The sequence below is a fragment of the Thermobia domestica genome, chromosome 11 (genome assembly GCF_964235325.1).
Source record: "Thermobia domestica chromosome 11, izTheDome1.hap1.1, whole genome shotgun sequence".
In the NCBI taxonomy this organism is placed as follows: Eukaryota; Metazoa; Arthropoda; class Insecta; order Zygentoma; family Lepismatidae; genus Thermobia; species Thermobia domestica.
Window position 1 is genome coordinate 136,188,107 of NC_137464.1, and position 21,387 is coordinate 136,209,493.

The 21,387-nt window shown below is 37.4% G+C and overlaps 1 protein-coding gene across 1 annotated transcript in view; it reads right to left on the reverse strand.

The window, feature by feature from the left end:
* Window positions 1–21,387, reverse strand: part of LOC145663668 (uncharacterized) — a 1,076,255-nt gene that overhangs the window by 943,160 nt on the left and 111,708 nt on the right. The window contains exon 2 of the mRNA XM_081729765.1: window positions 12,477–12,550. Coding sequence (XP_081585891.1) covers window positions 12,477–12,536 — 60 coding nt within the window. The 5' untranslated portion in view covers window positions 12,537–12,550. The remainder of the gene's footprint in view (window positions 1–12,476; window positions 12,551–21,387) is intronic.

Genomic DNA, 21,387 nt, shown 5'->3' on the forward strand with positions numbered 1-21,387 from the left:
GTGTGCCACTCGGAAGATAGTCTCATTGTCTCGGGATCATACTCAAAGATCCATGATTCGTCACCTGTGATTACGTTATTTAAAAATTGGGCGTCACTTTCACACATGTTCAAATTTTCTTGGCACAATTCCACTCGCCGCAATTTCTGGTCGTCAGTGAGCACTTTTGGGACAATCTTCGCGCACAACTTGCGCATGTTCAAATGCTCCGTCACAATTTCATGAACCACATTTTTGGTAAATTTAACATCTGGGCAATTAAACGAATACTTAGTCGACGGTCTGAGTTCAAAACTTCGCGCACACGAGTCATATTGTCGGTGTTTGTCGAAGTCGAAGGTCTTCCAGCACGGTCTTCATGGGCGACCTCTTCCAGGCCCTCCGAAAAGGCCTTGTGCCACCGAAACACACCACTTCTTGCTAAAGCATCATGTGGGTAAGCCTGCTTGATCATATCAAACGTCTCTGTTGCAGATTTACCGAGTTTAACACAGAATTTAATCGCGTACCTCTGCTCTAACGAACGCTGCATTTTCGGCTTGCACCACTCACAGAAACACGTCGCGTGAAAAAGCCTGTCATGACTCTCCGTGTGCTCGGAGACAACTGACCAGCCGCTCGTTCGTTAGCTAGGAACGCACTCTACCGGATGCAGTCGGTGCGCGCACGCTCCGAAGTACAGTCATGGCGGAATAAAATCAGTCCTATTACTTCCCGGAAAAATCCTGTATAATGTCGTTGACTAAATTTTTGTTTGTATCCCATGTTTTTAGGTTTTATGTATTTTGTCTTGCAGAGACTTATTTGTACTATGTGAGAATTTGTAGTATGTGTGTTTACACATCTTTTTCTAGGTTGAAGACGTACGTTATGTTCCCTGGGAACATACGTGTATTTACTGAATATGAAAGTGTTTATATATTACTTACGTATAGAAACGTTTTTTTAAGTGCCTATGGTTGCAGGCCTTTTGACGTTTCTAGTTTTGTTTCGCAGGCGTCGATGGCATATTTTGTGTGTAAGTACGTGCAGCGTTACACATTTTTCCCCACCTATAGTTTTGGTCAATTCATGGCGGAATGACCGTTTATTTTCAGGAATGTTTGGACTAGTGAGTCAAGTTCCTTGATTCAGACCTTCTAAAAACTTGGATCAACACTGTATAGTTTTCAACGCTTTATTAATAAATTCTTTTGCAGATAGTAGCCACCTAGTCTGGTAACCCTACAATATTTACGTTTATGGAAGTGAATAACAATTATTATTCTAGGCCTAAGCTAATAATAACTTTATTTCAGAGTAATATCATTTGTTGTATTGAGCATTATCGAACTAAAGTCTCGATTTTCGCATGGCAAGCGGATGTCATTTTGATCTTATGGCGTACCAAATTTTCTTCATACATATCAACGAGATCACGATCTTTTTATATACAGAATCATGCTTGTTTTTTGGAATTACTATGAACGTCACTTTTGACACTTAAGTTTATTTTTATTCGAAAAGCGATTTCTCGTTCTTTTTGGCTAAACAACACAAGACCCTATTAAAAATAGTACATACAGGTGAAAACCTTAGTTTGTTTGTATATTGTCGGTTTATAATGTTTTTACATTTTTATTCATTTTACTTTTTCAATGATTTTCATGTTTTTCAAATATATTCTACTAATATTGAAACTTTGACAATAATTGTAATACCTCAATACGTTTAACATGTTTGCTGTTTGCAAATTCATTCATCTTAATATTCTAATACAAATATCAGTATATTTTAAAACAAGACACTAATTTTTATTGAGATCTTTCATACTTATTGAAGTCGATATTTTCATGAATAGTTATTGAGTGTGTAAATTTATTTCATATCACACAAAATAAAGTGATCGAAGAACACTTAAAATATTCTGCGAAAAATATTTATTAGTGTTTAAAAAATAATAATTTAAATAGCCCCATAAAAGCTTTCAGCGCACTTTCAGTGCAAAAACATACAGGTGTTTTAAGCACACCTAATTCTCACACCAGTGTTAAGAAAGCTCCCATTCATCCCTCATCATCTCCTCGTTGGAGAACCATGGAGAATATTCAACACAAGAAGGTAGCATGGTTTCAACATGTGAAGAAACTGAAGATAAGGAAACCCAACTGCACCAATCGTCCAAGATGATGTTATTACTTCGTGGAATATTTAGATTGGACATTGCTTATACAGGAACCTAATCGTGTTGTAGTGAGTGAACAAGTTATATAACTATTTTAAATAGCCCTTGTACATGTGAAAAAACATTCATCGTTTATGCACGTAAGTCTCACACCATATCACAGTGTTGCCAACTAACTAATTTTAAATTTTTGATGAAAAACCTAATTTTATTGAAATCTCGTTAAACGGCCAGGACTTGTCAACCTGTCTACGCAGACACGTGACAGGTTGGTCCACTTGCCGAGCACCGATCTATAACCGCCACCAGGTTATAGAAGTATTTTTGTAGGCGCTCTGTATATTTCGTAAAGACAGTGATTATTTTTTTTCGAGATATACTTTATTATGCGATGCAAATAAGTTTTTTCTTTTGTGGGAATTGCTTCCTTCCCACGGAACTGGGCAAAGAAGTCACTCATTGTTTTTTCACATATATATTTAAAACATTGCTTTCTGATGAGAACATTTCAGTGAGCGACGAACCTTTTCCATGTTTCTTCCTGACTTACTAATATGTACAGTATATATTCTGCAGTTATTTGGAACTGAAGTAAGTGCATTCTTTAATCATTTATGGAAATACTAGCTGACCAGATGTTTGTGCACCGGAATGGCACCAGCCTCATCGCTTTTCCAGTTCGTTATCAGCACTTTCTCACGCCCGAGTTATCGCAATGTCTCGTGCATCGTGGACAGTGGACTAAAATTAACATAAATGCTTTTCCGTATTCTGTTTGCATGTGCATGCAGGTGATTTAACTGAGTGGTTTTCAGAATGAACTGCCGACACTCTTCAGTCAACCATTGCAGCTCGTATCTCGAACCTTTGAGCTCGAGGAGTTTGACTCCGGAATTGTGTGCAGCCACCACGCACGTTGCGTTGGGAATCAAGTATGACTTTGTGTTAAGGGGCACAAGCTATTAGCCGGTGAAGGACGTTTTCTTACGGCTGGCCCCAACTAGTGAAGTCCCAGGTTCACATACCTTGTGCGTACATGTATGTTATAAACGCGCCCTATAACATTAGCATTTCACTTTGGAAATTTATTTGGCTGAAGACTCGTCTCAGGATTGTTTCGAGCAGCAACTAGATTGCTACGTGGGATTATCCCGGCAACTTTTCCCCCAGTACTAATTCCCCAAGTGCGTCAATGTTGTGAGAAAAGTATTTGTAGTGTAATCTCAGTCATAATCTCCTATCTATATAAAAATCAAAGTGATAAAAAGGGCTACAGTGCATTAAAAAGGCAAAGTGTGATTTTAGTAGTGAAGATTATTATACATATTCCGTGTTAAGTATTATGTTCATTTCTCTTCGTTATTTTTTTTCGTAATAATATTCTAATAAATAAGTATAGTGTTATTTAACCCAGTGTTTTCGTTGTTTGTGTGAATGAAATTTGTGTACGTTATGGTCTGGATGACCGTCTGATCATCCGTGAGGTTTTCGGGACGAGATATCCGAACCTCTCGGCTCCGAATGCTCATCTCAACATTGAGACCGACGAGCGAGTTTGAAACAATTGGTAATCCTTTCTTGGAGTGGTCCTTCAACGTCCTACCCAGGTCAGTCTAGGTCTCCAGGAAAATACTTATTCGTAGGACAACGAACAGCGACACTGATCAATTACAAATAAATAACAGTAGGAACAGCGACCCGATCCCAGGGTGGTTACAAATAAATGGCAGCCCGAACGGCGCCCCGATACCTGGTCGATTATAATATGTTGAAGTTAGAGTCAGGAGTATTTACAGTTAGAACGATGTTTGGGTGGACCATAATGGGTAAGTTATCGGGCAAAAGATGTTATGGTATGTCTGCCAATGTGGCGATCTCTTTATTGACTATCAGTGACCGTATTGCGGATTTGTAGAAATTAGATACGTTAGGCACCACTGATCCAATAGAAGTTTAGTTAGAAATCATGAAGTAATTTTAAGACATTTTGAAGAAACTTTGTGCGTGAATTCAGATGGTTGTTACGAAGTTAAATTACCGTGGAAGGAAGAACCTATGGAACTACATAACAACAAGGAAATAGCTGAAAAGAGATGTGTGAAGATGGCCCAGAAGCTGTGGCAAGAAGAAAGATACGAAGACTATGATAAAGTCTTTCGAAACTGGTTGGAAGAAGGAATCATAGAAGTACCGGAGGAGGAGCTGGACAATCGAAGTTACTATTTAACACATTGGACAGTAATGAAAGAGAATTAAGGGGCGCACGAAAAATTCGTATTTAGGTTCTAACCCTTGATTTTTCTAGTTTTCTCTACTTATCTGTTTACCGTAAGATATTTTTGGTAATTAGAAGCTCTGTTCCTTAAATATCGCCATGATACTTGTAGTATATATTAGTGGTGTACCAATGTTTAATTTAAGATAGTTTGCGTCTGTCTGGTAGCAGCGTTGCCAGCTGCAGAAAAATTTTAATTCCAGATTTTAGGGAGAAATTATTTCCCTCGTGTTGGCTACGTTCAAACAAACGCACCAGTGTCTAAGTACCAGTCTCGTTCTTAGCCTACACAACGCATCATAAAAAGTTTCACTATAGTAATTAGGGGAAGTACAGTTGAGGTTTATAATAAATCATGTTTTGTAAATGGTAAGAAAATGGCGAATTTCTGAGGTAGGATGAGATATTTGTTTTAAAAACGTTCATGCTTACTTTGTTAGATATCGCCATGGTACTTGTAAGATATGTTCTTGGGGTAAAAAGGTTTATTTTCAGATAGTTTTCGTCTGACTGATGGCAGTATATCAAACCAAAACAATTAATTCCCGATTTTAGGTGAAAAATTCGGAAAATTTCCTTTTCGCATCTATTGTTTCCCTCTTGCTGGCTACATTGAAACAAACGTAACCTGCAAGCCTCCTCTTTGGCCTACAGAATGAACCACGAAAAGTTTCAATAGGATAATTGGGGAAGCTGTAGCTCCGACATATCTATTGATTTTTGCCTCTGAGGCGTAAAAAGTGTCAAAATTTCATGTGTATGATGACAGAGAATTTTTCTTTCCCTCTTTGAATGGAAGCCAGCGACTTCACGATTTCACTGTACCTTGCCAAATCATCAAAGAATGTTTTAGGTGACTTGAACCCATATAGCAGTAGTGGTGATAGATACAAAAAAATGAAATTCGGTTAGAGATTTTTTTGTAAATTTTCACCACATCATATCCCTCAATAATTTTCCACCCGTTGGCAACATTGTAATGCTACTTATACCAAAAAATAGCCAGACCCATTTTCTAAGAAACAAGGCTTTATCCATATCAATCGAATAAATGTTTTTTTGAGCCATAAGTCACTAACTGAAATTGTAGGGAAACGACAGAAATGACCTGAATCCGAAAGGAATAATCACAAAATTTTGTTAGTATAGGTACAAAGAAACAAACGATTTGTAAGTTACGAAAGCTTCGACTCAAGTTCTGTTGATTATTCTGCAACATATATTAATAAATAATAGTTGCTAGAAAGAAAAAAGGCATTTGAAAAAGAAACATGAGAAAGAACGGTTTTTTATTTTTAAAAAACTTCACAGGAAACAAAACCTTTTTTTACAACACCACTCCTCATCAGTTGTGGGAGAAAAACAGGAAGATAGTATCGTAGGCAAATATGGTTTAGTTGAAAGAAATGAAAGGGGAGAAAGACTGGTGAATTTCTGTAGACAGAATTCACTAGTAATTGGGAACACTTGGTTCAATCAGCACAAGAGAAGAAGATATACGTGGAAATCACCAATAGACGGCGGAAGATATCAGATAGACTATGTTATGATTCAGGACAAATATCGGAATAGCTTAAAGAACGCGAAGACCCTTCCCGGGGCTAATATTTTCTCTGATCATAATGTTGTGCTGGAGGAAGTAGATATTCAACTGAAAAATGTGGGCAGAAGAAAAGTAGGTAACAAAGTGTTGAATACTGAAAAGTTGAAAAACGAGGAAATAAGACATCTTTTCGTTAAAAAATTCGAAGAAAAATGTTCAAACGAGGAAAGAATAGGTGCAGGTAGTAACGCACGGTGGGAACATATTAAACGTTGCTTACAGCAGGCTGCAGAAGAAGCAGTAGGTTACCGCGAACACAAAACTGCTAAGAAACCATGGATTACAGAGCAGATGCTACAGAAAATGAGGGAGAGGAAGATGTGGAAACAGGTTGATACAGAAGAGGGCAGAAAGATGTACAGAAAGTTAAATAATGAATTACGAAGAGAAACAGACAGAGCGAGGGAAGAGTTTTACAAAAGAAAATGCGAGGACATAGAAGAATTAGAAAGAGTTGGGAAATATAAGGAAATGTACAAGGTGGTGAAATCTATGGAATTTCGGAGGAAACAAGGGGGTATTATGATGACAGTAGAAAATAAGAATGGGAAGGTAGCCAGCGAGAGAAATGAGGTCATACGAAGGTGGAAAGAATACGTTGAAGACTTATATGAGAGTAGGGATAGACCGTACAACGTCAATGTTGAAGTAGAAAATGAAGTAGGCGAGGATGATAAAGGATTTAGTATTCCTAGGGATGAGTTCGAAAAGGCTATATCTGAGATTAGGAATGAAAAGGCAACCGGAATAGATAACATACCAATCGAATTCATTAAAAATATAGGAGACAAGGGAAAGGAAGAACTGTTCCGACTATGCAATGAAATATATGAAACAGGAGAATGGCCAAAAGACTTTCTAAAAACGATCATGATACCGATGGCTAAGAAATCGAACCCAAAGAGATGTGAGGATTATAGAACTATTAGTCTCATATCTCATGCAGCTAAAATCCTGCTCCGAATACTGAACAGAAGGTTATATGAAAGAACAAATAAAGAAGTTGAGGAGGAGCAGTTCGGGTTCAGAAGAGGCAACGGCACAAGAGATGCAATTGGATTATTAAGGGGATCGGTGAAAGATTTATAGAAAAAGGGAAAGAAGTGTATGTTATATTTATTGATCTAGAAAAGGGTTTTGACCGCGTGAATTGGAAATTGTTGTTGGGAGTTCTAACGAAAATAGGGTTGGAATGGAAAGATAGAACTCTCATAAGAAACTTATACATGAACCAACAAGTAAGTGTTAGGATAGGAGAAGAACTGACGGAAGAGAGTGCAATTGGAAGGGGAGTTCGACAAGGATGCTGCCTCTCGCCAACACTATTTAATGTCTATCTAGAAGAGATAGTGAAAAAGAGTTTACATGATGATGATGGTATTTCGGTAGAAGGTAGAATGATTAGATGCATAAGATTTGCAGACGACATGGCGCTTTTTGCAGAATCTGAAAAGAAAATCAATAAAATGTTAGAAAAATTTAGAAAGGGCTTTGAAGAATATGGGATGAAAATAAATGTTAGAAAGACAAAAGCCATGGTGATTGGAACGAAGCGGTCGGTGTCAAATATAAAAGTAGGAAGGGAGAAAATAGAACAAGTGAATAGTTTTCGATATCTGGGTAGTATTCTTAGTAATAACATGAAGTGCGAACGTGAAATAAAAGCAAGGATAGGAATGGCGAAAGAAACCTTTAGGAGGAAGAAAAGTCTGTTTTGTGGGACCTTGAATAAAGAGTTGAGAAAAAGACTCATAAAATGCTTCGTGTGGAGTGTTGTAGTGTATGGGGCAGAAACGTGGACATTAAGTAAAGGTGATGAAAATGGACTGGAAGCCTTCGAAATGTGGGTGTGGAGAAGAATGGAAAGAATTAGTTGGGTCGAGCGGAAAACGAATGAGAGAGTGTTAGAAATGGTGGGTGAGAAAAGAACACTTTTTGATATTATTAGGAAGAGGAAGAGAAACTGGTTGGGACATTGCCTAAGAAGAGATTGTATCATGAGGGACGTCCTAGAGGGTATGGTGGCGGGAAAGAGAGGGAGGGGGCGAGGGAGACTACAATTAATGTATGATATAAAAACAGAAAGATCATACGCGAAGACTAAGTAGATAGCGGAGGACCGTGGAGCATGGAAGTTTCTCAGCTGCGGCAAGTGACCTGCCAATAAAGGCAAAATACCTATGATGATGATGATGACTCCTGATCATCTGGTTTTGGACTCAGTTGTAGCATTTATATTATTCATCGTTCTTCATTATATGGATCCTTACTTTTTGCAGAATAAGAACACGGCATCCGTTGGTCTTCACTACGTCCAGAGTTGCCCCTTCATAGAAGATAACTCTTACTTGTTCCACTAACTCTCTCCTATGTATTGTGTTCTGATAGTGCACTGCATGCTTCTTATTTTCATTTCCTTCTCTCGTGTTTCTGATAAAATGGTAAAATAAAATAGAACGCGAATAAAGTAATGGCTAAATCCCTTTTAATGAAAATTAAATAGAACATCCTGCTCCCGCTTTTCTAATATCGCCTAAAGCATCGAAAATTATTGAGCTCCAGTGATTTATTTCAATCCCTTGCTGAAAAAAACGAAACCTTCTAACAGTTGGCATAGTTAACAAACAACTTATGGCATAATACCATCTTACCGGCCTATTCAATTAACTGTTACTTTCAGAAAAATATTGGAACGCATCCTTCTCAACAGACTTCACACTCATTTATTAACAGCTTACCATTTGCCTACTTTGCTGGTTTGCGACCAGGCTATAGTTTTAACGACCTTTTACTTCGCCTCACCAACATGATCACTAATCATTATAATTCTTCCAAGTCGTCCTGTTTAGTTTTACTCCATCTTGAAAAGGCATTTGATAAAGTATGGCACTTACGATATCTATTCAAAATTGTATCTTTTCGTCTTCTTATCCGCTTCACCTATAATTTCCTTACAAACCGTCTAGCTTATGTCTATGTCCATGCCAGTGTCTCTTATCACAGCGGTCTTCCTCAAGGCTTATCCCCACTTTTATATTTGAAAGCATATATATCTGTTTAAACATATATTGCCATAGAACAAAACTGGTAATATAGCAAGAAGCGGTTCTTTGCAAACGAGCGTGTAAAGACAACATATGATGACTATTCACAACACTCCACCAAAACCAGGAGTGGTTCAAATTAAACCGAAGTGGTTCAAATATACTATTACTTCCGGTTTCAATATCAGTTTCAAGTTTTTCGGCATTGAACAAAAACGGTAACAGATAATTGACGCTGGCGGTAGTCTTGAACGCTATCTCAAGACGCTGAATCATTTAAAAACGCTTCTCGCTATCTGTTTACGCGCTTTTGCTCAAAGGCAACAAACGTTGAAAGTGATATTGAAACCGGAAGTAATAGCAAATTTGGTTTAATTGAAACCACTTGTGGTTTTGACAGATTATTGTGAATAATCATGATATCTTGTGGATAGTCTTCACACGTTGAATCGCTTGCAAAGAACCGCTTCTCGCTATATTACCATTTTCGTTCTATGCCAGGGTATGTTTAAATTGAAAATGGCAAATTTGAATCGCTTCCAGTTTGAATAGAAGTAACAGAGCAGACGGAACTTATTCCATGGACGTTGAACCGATTTCCATAACCGCTTCTCGATATCTTTTACTGTTTTCGCTCTAATGCCTGCTGACAGGTGGACGAGAGGACCAAACCATCCAATAAGACTTCCGTCACTTACGCACATCATAGTTTGAAAGTTTACAAACCTGTATTTGGTTTCATAAACAACATAAAGAATAACATACCAAAAAGACTTCTGTGCATAATTCGAAACATTAGCCGTGATATTATGCCAGATTCGAAACCAATTGTGGTATGTCCGATTTCACATTATATGTAATGTGATAGATTTGTGAGTATTGAGGTAAAACCAATGTAAATATTAACACCTATACTTTCTATTTTTCATCGGGATAATAATGTGTAAGTCATTTCTCACACACCTGCTGACAAACTATGAGTGTCTGAACACACGAATTGACAGAAAGTTTAAGTCCAGAAAGCTAATGTCCCCGGCACTGAAGTGAGTAAGGCTTAGGTGGGTGAAAAACACTTGGAGTAAATTCCTGTGCCAAAGAGAAAACAACACATTGCTGTGTAAAGAATGTGCTATGGCGTTATTCTATCCTTTGTGCGAACATTACCAACTCTAACCACCGCTACCGAGCCACTAAAATTCCAAGAAATAAATTATTAATAACAAATACGAACGTATAGAAATTATTTTGAAAGAAAAAAAAAACTCGTACCAGCAAACATTTGAAGCAGGGTTGCTCCACTCAACAAGCCGACACCTTAGCGAGCTTGAAAGTTGCGCTTACGTAACTTTATTTATTTGCTGCGCGTGTTGTTACGTAACAACACTACAAGATATCATTACTGTGCTACCACCTCCTTCAAGAATTAGAACTCGTTTCGTGGATTTACGAAATCACTCTTTTAATCCGTGATTAATCCGAGATATATGTTGGTCGAAGTTCTCAAGAGTATAAATTAATTGATTATTGATTTTAATTTGCAGAAGAAACTTTTTAATTAAAGGAAGAAGCCTGCTAGTCATAGATGGCTAAAGGCTGTAAATAGAATAAAAACTTCAAATGAGACCGGTATAACTCGCTGACAAACGATGATTTAACAACATGTTTGATAATAGCGGGGTTTAATGTCTGACTTAACAATACATTTGACATGGTCTGTTTAGCTAATTATACGGCGTGTGAGAGTCTCATTGTAAAAGTTTTTGGTTCAATTCTCAGCCTGGGTTTCTAATTATTTTTTCAAGGAAATAAGCATTGTAAATGATGTTCGCGATTATTACTGAAAGAGTTTTATCGCATAAAGATAGAAAAACTCAAGAGAAAGGGAGTAGGAAGGGGAGAAAGGTGCAGACTACTTACTTATCCTTAATTCTTGTAATTTAATTTATTTCCATGTCTTTCGCTTTTGTTTCTCTCTTTTCGTCTTTCCCCTCTTGCTTCATCTTTCCATGCTTTCTCTGTCTCTGTGTGATACATATCCTTTTCTTTGCGTTAATTCCTGTCTCTTAGATCTTAACGTGAATAGAATATCTGCCTATCTATCTCGTGTTTTTTTTTTTTTTTTTTTTTATCTAAGTGATGCTCAACTACTTAGTCATTCTTGCTTCCAATGGAGGAATGCCCTGACATGTCATATTTTGGGGATATGTCTCTACTGTGATGTTGGTTGTCCAACTATCAGGTGTACAGTGAAAAAATTCTGATGCAATTCTCCTGTTGGAAAGAACTATAGTTTCTTATAACTACAACCTCCACTTAATTCTATTCGTTACTCTACAAGGTTAGTACAAAAAAACGAACTTTCTAAATATAATTGTATTTACTATTTGTAAAATTTTTCAGATTCACTTCCTTCAAAATACTTCCCTCAACTATTTAATCTATCGTTTTTAGCTCGACTTTCGTTGCTAGAAAGCACTTTTTGGAATATGGTAGGCGTCTTTCAGCGAATTTTTATAATCTCTTCTATGGAGTAAAAACTGCGACCTTTTAAACATTTATCACTTTTGAATAACACTCTTGATGGTTTGATCAGTGTGACATATTTACATGAGCAACACAAAAATCAAAGAAAACATCAAGCGTAACGGATCTAGACAGGTGCTGGGACACTAGGCTTCCCAATGTTTTAAGTGAGAAAAATAATTGAATCTATTATTTATGTACTTTTGAAATTTTATAGTGAACTCATGTTATAATTATCATAGTCTGGGTTCTAGCTGACTCAGTTTTTACCCTCTAAATTCGTCACTGATAAGAACCCTTTTAACGTTTGAGCGATCTTGATGTGTATTACTGAGTTTCGGCGAAAACCTCCTACTCAATTGGCGTAACTGATCCTCTGTTTGAACGTCATAATTATGGTCTTCGTTTGCAGGATTCTAAATATTTTTACGGATCTCCACATGGTTTTCTTTCTCTTCGTTTGCTAACAACAGCGAAATGAATTTTGCAGCAACTCAATGCATGTTTAGTTTTCAATTAGTCACAGAACAGAAGAGTTTAGTAATTTCTACTTCCTCAGCTATTTCGCAGACGACCAAACGGCATATTTTCTGTACTATATCGCGCGCTTTCGGAACCTGAACGTTGATGGGTACCAAAATCTTGCGCATCTTCGATGGATGTTGTTCGTGCATTGAAACATCGAAGCACGAGGTTATTTTTGGGGAAGGTTATTTGGAATATTCAGTTTCTTACTGGACAGGCCTTGTATATATTTTAACGACTACTCTTTATGTTTTTTTTTTTAATTAACTAAATTTTGCCCACAAATACACGCACTTTACTTACAACATATAGAAAGCACTTATTTTACAGAAAAGTACTTACAAAACACATAAGGAATAGCAAAAATGGATCTACTTTCATCTTGAGGTTAGAGCTAGGCATTCTGCACAGATTTCCTGTAGAAAAAAGTAAAATAAACATTTATGAGAATGCAACATACGAAGGAACTTAACAGATTCTGTAATAGTAGTATAGAGTGGACCATGAAAAAGTAGCCCGCCAACATCTACGTTAACCAAAGTAAGATTAATTTTAAGAACTAAACCTGTACTAACCTTGATAGTAAATAATGAAAATGATTTTCACATTTGTATACACGGTTTAACAAATGCGGGTATATTTGTGTTAATTTGGCCGGGGTAAAACTACCAATATACCTAGTGATATTCTACTTTGAATTCATCGATTGTGCGTGGATTGCTTTGATACACTCGTCCTTTTAACATGACCTGCCACAAGTAAGTCATATGTCGACAAGTCTAGCAATTGCGGCGCCTATAAGCCTCTACTCAGTGTTATCTCAGCAGTAAACAGTTCATGAACACAAGCGTGCGCCGAAAGATGTTTGACAGGTCGCCGTTTCCTGCTGCAAAAAGCAGTACTCACGTTCTTCTACTGTTAACCGTTGACCAAAGTCATCCAAAATGGTCTGAGAAACATATCCATTGGCTGCGATGTCGAAAAATATTAATCAATAACACGTATGGCAAGTAGAGCACATCACACAAATAGTGATCGCAGCACTTGGTAGATTGACGTTGCATGACATTTCCTATTGATTGTTGAGTGTCAATGATCTGAATGACTAAAATTATAATTAAGCTCCGCTACCTTCTATCACATGGTATGACGTAATTGATGTGAAATTTTTAAATTAGAAGCCAACGTCTTGTTTATGAGTCCTCTGGGTGCCTAGCTTTGGGGATCACGGTCCCTGAGTAACCCAGAGATCAATCATTCGATGGTGTGTTGAGAGGTTTCGTTGTCTTGAATGGTTTTTATGACAGACTTTGGAACTTCTGTATTATAGAACCTTGGTATGAACCTCTGGAAGTTTGTATACTCCATCTCGTTTTCTAAAATTGGTAAAAGTTCAAATTTGGTAGGACTTTTACCTAGTGTGTTTTTCAAAGTAAGACTTTGTAGTATCATATGGTATTATGGACGAATACGGAGGCAAATTGTGTTTAATGGTACGTAAGTACCATGGTACATCCCCTCTCAAATTTCGAGATAACCGAGTTGGCTCAACCCTAAATTTAGTAATTCTCAAAAATTAAAAATTGATCAAATCTGCAGGATTCAAGAATATATTTCTCTAATACCGTGGGGTCTATCTTCCACCCTTTCACAGATAAAACATTTCAAAATTATATGCGTAAGCAGCACTTACACAAGTCGTTTTAGATTGTTTTCGTTCATTTGGTTTTATTTCAAATGTATCCTCTAAGATACAGAATTTCGTTACATCATATGATCATATGGCTGGATACAAGAGGACAATTTTCTTTCATAGGACATGAGTAACTTATAATCACCTCTTAAATTTCGAGAGGGGTATATATGACCAACCTTTAAATTTGGAAGTTATCAAAAAATAACAATTGGTTATAGTCCCAAGAACTCTGGTATATACCTCTTTAAATTTTGATGGTAAATCTAGCGCCCATTCATGGTTTAAAAAAGTATACGTAACTAGTACATTTTGTCATGGGTTTACCATGTGGTCCGATTTGCCGTAATTCATCCTGTAAGATGTATCATATTACTGCACATGGGCATATGGTATGATTGATACCTTTCGCTTCCGTTGGATGAATTCAAGTTTAGCGTTCTTTTCAGCAGCCAAGTTACATAAGACATAGATCTATAGCTTACTCCCGCAGGGAATTACATCCAGGCCTCCTACGCTAAAGACGCATCCGCTAACATAATAAAACTTCGAAAATGTTGGAACTGATTCGTCTTCATAATTCATAGTTATCTTGATGCACCTGTCCTAAATTTCGAGAGCGGTGCGTTTGGCCCATTAATAAATTTGGGAATTTCAAAAACGCATTTACGAATGTTCTCTAGAAGAAATGTGTATATCTATTACCAGTAAAGTTCCTGTAGTTGTAGGAAAATAGTTTGACATTTGCTGTTTTGTTTCCTATACTGGAAAGTTGGTATACGGCAAAGTATTTTTAGTCGACTTTTCGTTTTCCTAGTAGAATTCCAAACTAAAAGTTGTATAGGAACAGAAATATTCATCCGTAAGCAAAGTTTTCAGTAAGTAAATCTTTTAAATAAAACTTCTACCAAGTAAAATTATACGAACGAATTTCTTTTTAAACTAAAAATTACAAAACAAACCTTTTATACAGTTAAAAATCGTAAACAAAAATAAACTAAATATCACGCAAACAGAAAAATGCATAGATATGCATATTTCTTCTAGTGTTATCTTTAATTGCTGAGTGAAAGTAGTAATATTATACTTAATATATATGTTGGGATGTAATGATCACTTGGAATAAAACATGTAGGTGTAACTCATATAAACCTTCTATTTCTACTTTATAGAAACAAATATTGGTTGGGCATTGATACTGTAAACCACATAAATTCATGTAGGACAAAGGATTTAAATATTGTTTATACAGTTTGTTTTGTGCTTGTACATTCCGCATCAAAAAATTGCGACAGTTAACCCCGTGCAGCTAGGCTAGCCAATGTACACCTTATCCCATATTCGTGTCTGGCAAAGGCACCCTCTCTCTCTCTCTCTCTCTCTCTCTCTCTCTCTCTCTTCCTTTCCTCTCTAGCGTACTCAAATCAGCAAACAACATGAACAAAATTCTAATTTCAAAATATACAAATATTAGTATCAAGAAACTAATATTTACAAGAACGGAGAAACTTAAACACACACTCAACGAAAAATTGAAACCAATAGATATTTGTTAGAAGTACAGAAGTGAGACACAGAGAAGAAAGTGGATAGACGAAGAAAAATAAATGGTAGCGAAGGTAAAAAATGAATTTAAACGTAATAAGAAAATGACCTAACATTATAAAGAGTCATTTTCCACAAATTCAACAGTAATATGAAAATAACATTTGTTTTTTATACTTTTCCAAGACTATTGGAATATATAGAGGATACTACAAAAAATGCATTAAGTCACTTTCAAAATGAATACCAAACTTCGTGGGCAAATTAAATACTCAATTTCCAGTGAAACTGTAGAGTTCCGAGACACATCTCGGATCATGCCGGAAGTTTAACACACACGCTTTTTTCCCACGTGGTTCGGTTGCAAATTCAGTAGTGTTCATTAAACGTACTGATCCGAAATACATTATAATAAACCCAGTAGGTAGCGTAGGTCGTACCTTCCATTCCAGACTACTAATGCAAATTGAACACAAACGAAAAAGAAAGAAAGAAGGAAAAGAGAAGAAAGAAAAATATAATTGAATGAGTGCTATTTTACAGCCAAATTAGCATGAGAAAGAGCCTATAATAAAATTCCAAATTGTATCATAATGGGAAGTTCCAAATGCCAGAAGAAAAAATGGATGTTCCTTATAGATGTAACAAATGTTTCAGATCTTGCAATTTCGTGCGTGGACATAACAAATTGAATTACAGGACAAAAAAGAATTTTGTGCCAAACTGATATAAATAAAATCTTCTCTTGAAATAACCGAAAAGGTGGTAATTTCTTAACCATTTCTGAACATTTACCTGTTCCGAACATGCACTCTCGATTTTACCTATGGCGGATATAATGTTGTAATTCTCAATAATAGAATGAACAAGCTAGAACTGAAACGGGTCATCGCGTCAGTCAGGTGATGTGGGTTAGCTTATGGACCACCACCAGGTTGAGGATTAGAACTCGTAGTGACCCGGTGATTAGGGCTCGGCAACCCGCAGAAAAGATATTTTACTTACTTTCTTGACATAAAGTGTGCGTGTTTGTGTGAGTGTGAGAGAGGAAAAAAATGAAATGAAATGAAATCTTTAAGTTTTTCGTCCCACAGTTATGCCGGTTAGACTAAAGCAGACGGTGGTAATGAGAAATGAATGAAATGACGGAATGATTAAAGTGGGAGAAAACGGGAGAACCCCGAAAAAACACGAGCACGGTGTTTCTCCACCACAAAGTCCACACGGCGCGAGTTGGGATCGAACCAGAGACCCAAGCACCGGAGGTGAACGCTCTACCACTGAACCACCGCGTCCCCAGAGAGAGAGAGAGAGGAAGACTGCAGAGAGAGAGGAGAAAAGATGCAAGACATGGTAAGGAAACGTCAATAGAGGGAGAGAGAGAGAAACAAAAAAAAGAGAGAAGAATATAAATATGAAACTACGTATAGTTATTTATCATTACACTGTACGATGAAGAACGCACAACCTGTTTACTCGGATTCTCGGTTATAACTTCTCCAACCGCAGACGAATCTCTGTTTGCATCCAATATTTTCTGGGAAGAAAGATACTACCTAATGAGGATTCTAATCGAGATTTTCCGTTTGGAAACCTAGCACGATATCAACACTCTACTGGTTCTCTTTCCGAAACTTGTTTACCAAATAATATAGTGTTTCTTCCTAAGAGCAATAACATGAAAAGTGGATACTACAGATGAATTAAGTGTTTCGAATTGCTGCAGTAGTCCCGGTGGTTAATATTTGCCCTTTCTCAACCAACATTCGTAAATCGTCTCTATCAAGATACAGGTGTTTGCTTCCATATTGCTCGCGTACCATGAGAAGTCACTCTTCGATTCTTCAAGATCAATTTGTGAAAAAATAACCTTTGGCTAGAGCAGGATTTAAACCTATGTTTCGAAGGTATACTTCTCGCATGTCCTTTACGTTACCTTTATACTATCCTGCCACCTAAAACTATAAGCCAAATATTACTAAGTTCAGTACTGATCTTTAGAACGAACCGGCTTTTTCCTGTAAGGTTCTTTACACAAAAGTACACACGAAAATTCATTTATTCGACTGCCTGGAGACAAATTAGTACCCACTAATTAATGAAATAACAGTAGGTAATATTGGATGCATGCTATAGGCAAAGGGGATTTCTTTCTCATCCACCTTGTAATTCGCACACTTTCCACAGATATAGACAGGAAGTGCCAAGGAGATTCGTTTTACATAACGACTGTGGTAACAATAATATAACTAGTGATATCAATATGTTTACGGAGTAGGTTACATTCTGTTGCTAGTTGACACGGAACACTGAAAGGTTTTACAACTCATTTGAACACTTCCATTGTTTTATGCATTATAAACATATGGTGAATTGATATTTACTTGTACGTACAAATGGGTAATTTATTGGTTAAAGGAAAACACAAAAAATAACCCGTGGGAATCGAACTACAGACACTTTGCACGAGAGCCATAGACGTTTCTCACTCTGCCATGACGTGACTTGGCAACATTGCGCGTCGTATCATATATGCTGCGAGTCAGAAATTTGAAGACGCTTTTTCTCCACTTTTTTTGGCTATTTCGCTCTCCCAATTTGTAATATTAACACTTTATATATGTAATACTACCTCGCAAAAGATAGTCCCGAAGTTTATTTACCAAAGTCTCCTTGTTAGTAATATTTGGAATATAGATTTAGGTGGCAGGATAGTGTAGGGGTAACTTACTGGATTACGAGCTAATATAACTTCAAAACATAGGATGTTCATAATCCTGTTGAAGCCAAAAGTTATTTTTTACAAAGGGACGTGAAGAATCGAAGAGTGACCTCACATACTAAAAGAGCAATCCGTAAGAATATGGAAGCAAACACTTATATCATGAGAGAGATGATTTAAGAATGTTGGTTGGGAAAGGACAAATAATAAGTATGGGAGCTACTACGGCAATTCGGACCTGTAGTATCCACTTTCCATGTCATTGTTCTTAGGAAGAAACACTATAATATTTGTCAAACAAGTTTCGGGTAGAGTACCCGGTGAAGTGTTGGCATTGTGCTAAACTTCCAAACGGAAAATCTCGGTTCCAATCCCCCATCATGTAGTATCTTTTCTCCCATAAAATATGGGATGCAAACAGATTCCTCTGTGCGGTTTTCATCATACAGTGTAAAGATAAGTAATATTCATATTTATATTCGTCTCGCTTCCTCTCTCTCTCTCTCTCTCTCTCTCTCTCTCTATATATATATATATATATATATATATATATATATATATATATATATATATATATATATTGACGTTTCCTTACCGTGTCTTGCATCTTTCCTCCCTCTCACACACTCATACGTACACGCACACACAAACACACATATTTTAAATCAAGGAAATAAGTAAAATATTATTTTTCTGTTACCGGGTATTTATATTATTTCCGGGTCACTACGGGTTCGAATCCGTGAAGTCCGTGTTCAACTCTGAACAAACAACGTGATGATCACGTTCAATTGAGATCAGGATGGGGTATCATTACTTGCTTTGCAAGCAAAGGGTACCACAATATTACCGGAATAAACTATACATCACCGCTGCGTGCGTTGCGGGATTCTGTGAAATCCCAAAGCGTGGCGTGCTAATACAAGGTACCCGCCTCTTGGAAAACAACGCTCCTGTTCTCTGCTCGAATGTTGGCCAGACAGATGTAAGGCCCTGTTTTTGAAATCCATCGACAGATGTAAGACCCTGTTTTTGAAATCCATCATAGTTCGCGTTTTCTCTTGACCGCATACCATCTTCATTCCTCCTCTTAATTACCATGTAGTCATTTACTAGGGGCAAGTACTTCTACGATGTTGCCATGCTGCTTTCTGAGGTACAGTAATGAATCTTGAACTACTACACCTTATTTCACGTTCGGACCTACAACACCGCAGCGATGCGGAATTTCTCGTTAACCGACAAAATTTCAAAGCAACTACACATGTGCAAATTACTCAGAAACTATTGGTTTGCGACCCCTGCTTCATATAGGTGAAAATGTTCCAAAGTACTTGTACACTCCGGACAGCGGTATATTTTACAACTTTACGGTATTATCTTGCTTACTATAGAAATCAGTACGGATAACGTATGCTACATAAGTACTTCCCTTAGATGTTACATCATGTCTTTGCAGGATGTCTGACATCTAAGAATTTCCCGTATATCACATGCATACACTTATGTTACCTTCGTCAGCTATATGTTATATATGTCCATTTGTATGTAAGATCCTGACCGCCTACATTGTTTCATACGGAAAGTACGTATAGATGGAACACTTATACAGAAAGTATTATAAAATATGCGTTTTCAGTTATACGTCTGCTGTACGTTAAGTCCAAAAACTACAGGAATTACGCATGTAACCTATCTTTTTAAGTACGCCACCTACAACTTTTTTCTCAGTGTACATAGAACTTTAAATGAACTAAGCAATGATTAACAGTAATAAATTTAAATTTTCAAAGTTAATTAACATACGTGTGAATGTGTCATAAGCAGGTAGAGCAGATATATCTTTGCTTATAATATCACTTTTATTTCAGTCATCGTCCATGCCATCTTCCACAGAATTACGACTTGTACCACTACAATGAGTAAAAGCATTTTCCTTCTGCATACACACTGTAGAATAGAACATTGTGATATGCTGCATCTGCATTTTACAAATTTCAATAAGTATAAGGTAACCAAGAAATTTCTATGACTTTTTGTGGAGGTTTGTGTTCAGTTGACCCTTACACCGTGAGTTGCATGCGAATAGAAACAAGGCGAAGGTCAGTTGTTGGTGTGGATATATCCAACATACTATCTGGTTGTAGCAGTTCAGTTACACTGTCAATTCCGTAAGGACAGAGTGAACATGGGACCTCCACAGGGCGTCATAAGCATGTATGCAGTACGAGTTCAAACTGGGATCAAACGCCACTGCTGTGGGGCGGAAGATATTCCAGGCCTTTGGTGATAGTATGGGGACTACGCGGACAGTGCAGCAGTGGTTTAACAAGTTTAAAGACGGTGGTGAAGCCCTCGAAGACGCAACACGTGCCCCACACAACGAAGAACAACACAAGTACAAAATGAAGATCTTGAGGCAGCAATTAAGGCGAACAGTGGCCAGATATGTAAGGAACTAGTTCTAGAGTTCAGTGTGAGTGAAGAAATCATTCGGCAGAAACTCCATCAACTTGGGAAGAACTACAAGTTGGATCGATGAGTCTCCATGATTTGACTCCCGGCAGAAGACAACGCGAGCACACACCTGTATTTCTTTGATGTCTCGTCTGAGGAAGGAGCCATTTCTGGACAGGGTCCTGTAGGAAGCTGGACGGCGCCGTCATCATTGGTTAGCATCCCATGATCCGGTCCAAAACAGCCGAAATCAGCACTGCAGATGAAGAAGGCCCTCCTGTGCGTTTGGTGGACTGCTTGCGGCATCGTGCATCGGGAACTGCTACTAGCTGGTCAGAGCACCAATGCAACTGTGTACTGTCAGCAGCTGAGTCGTGTTTAAGAAAATCTCAAAACTCTGTAGACACCAATTCTGAATCCTAAAGGGGTCATCCTGTTACACAACAACGCTAAGTTCCAAGTGGCTGGAATGACCTGGGACACCATTCTACACCTTGGATGGGAAACATTATACCATCCACCGTACTCCCCGGACATTGCACCGTTCGATTATCACGTGTTCCAATCCGTGGACAATCACTTTAGAGGACACCAGTTCAAATCCCTAGTAGAGGTGCAAATTGCACTTGATACATTCTTCGCTTTACGTCCCAGCAATTTATATAGCGGTGGAAACAATATATTTACTTCATAATAAGATTGTTACTTCAACATACTTTACAAATACAAATAAACATTTCGTAAAAATGAGCACTTCTAGTAAGATCTAACAGCAAGTGCCATCTTGTATGCTCATTGTAAAACGAATCTAATATTTTCTTTTATTTATTACCTTT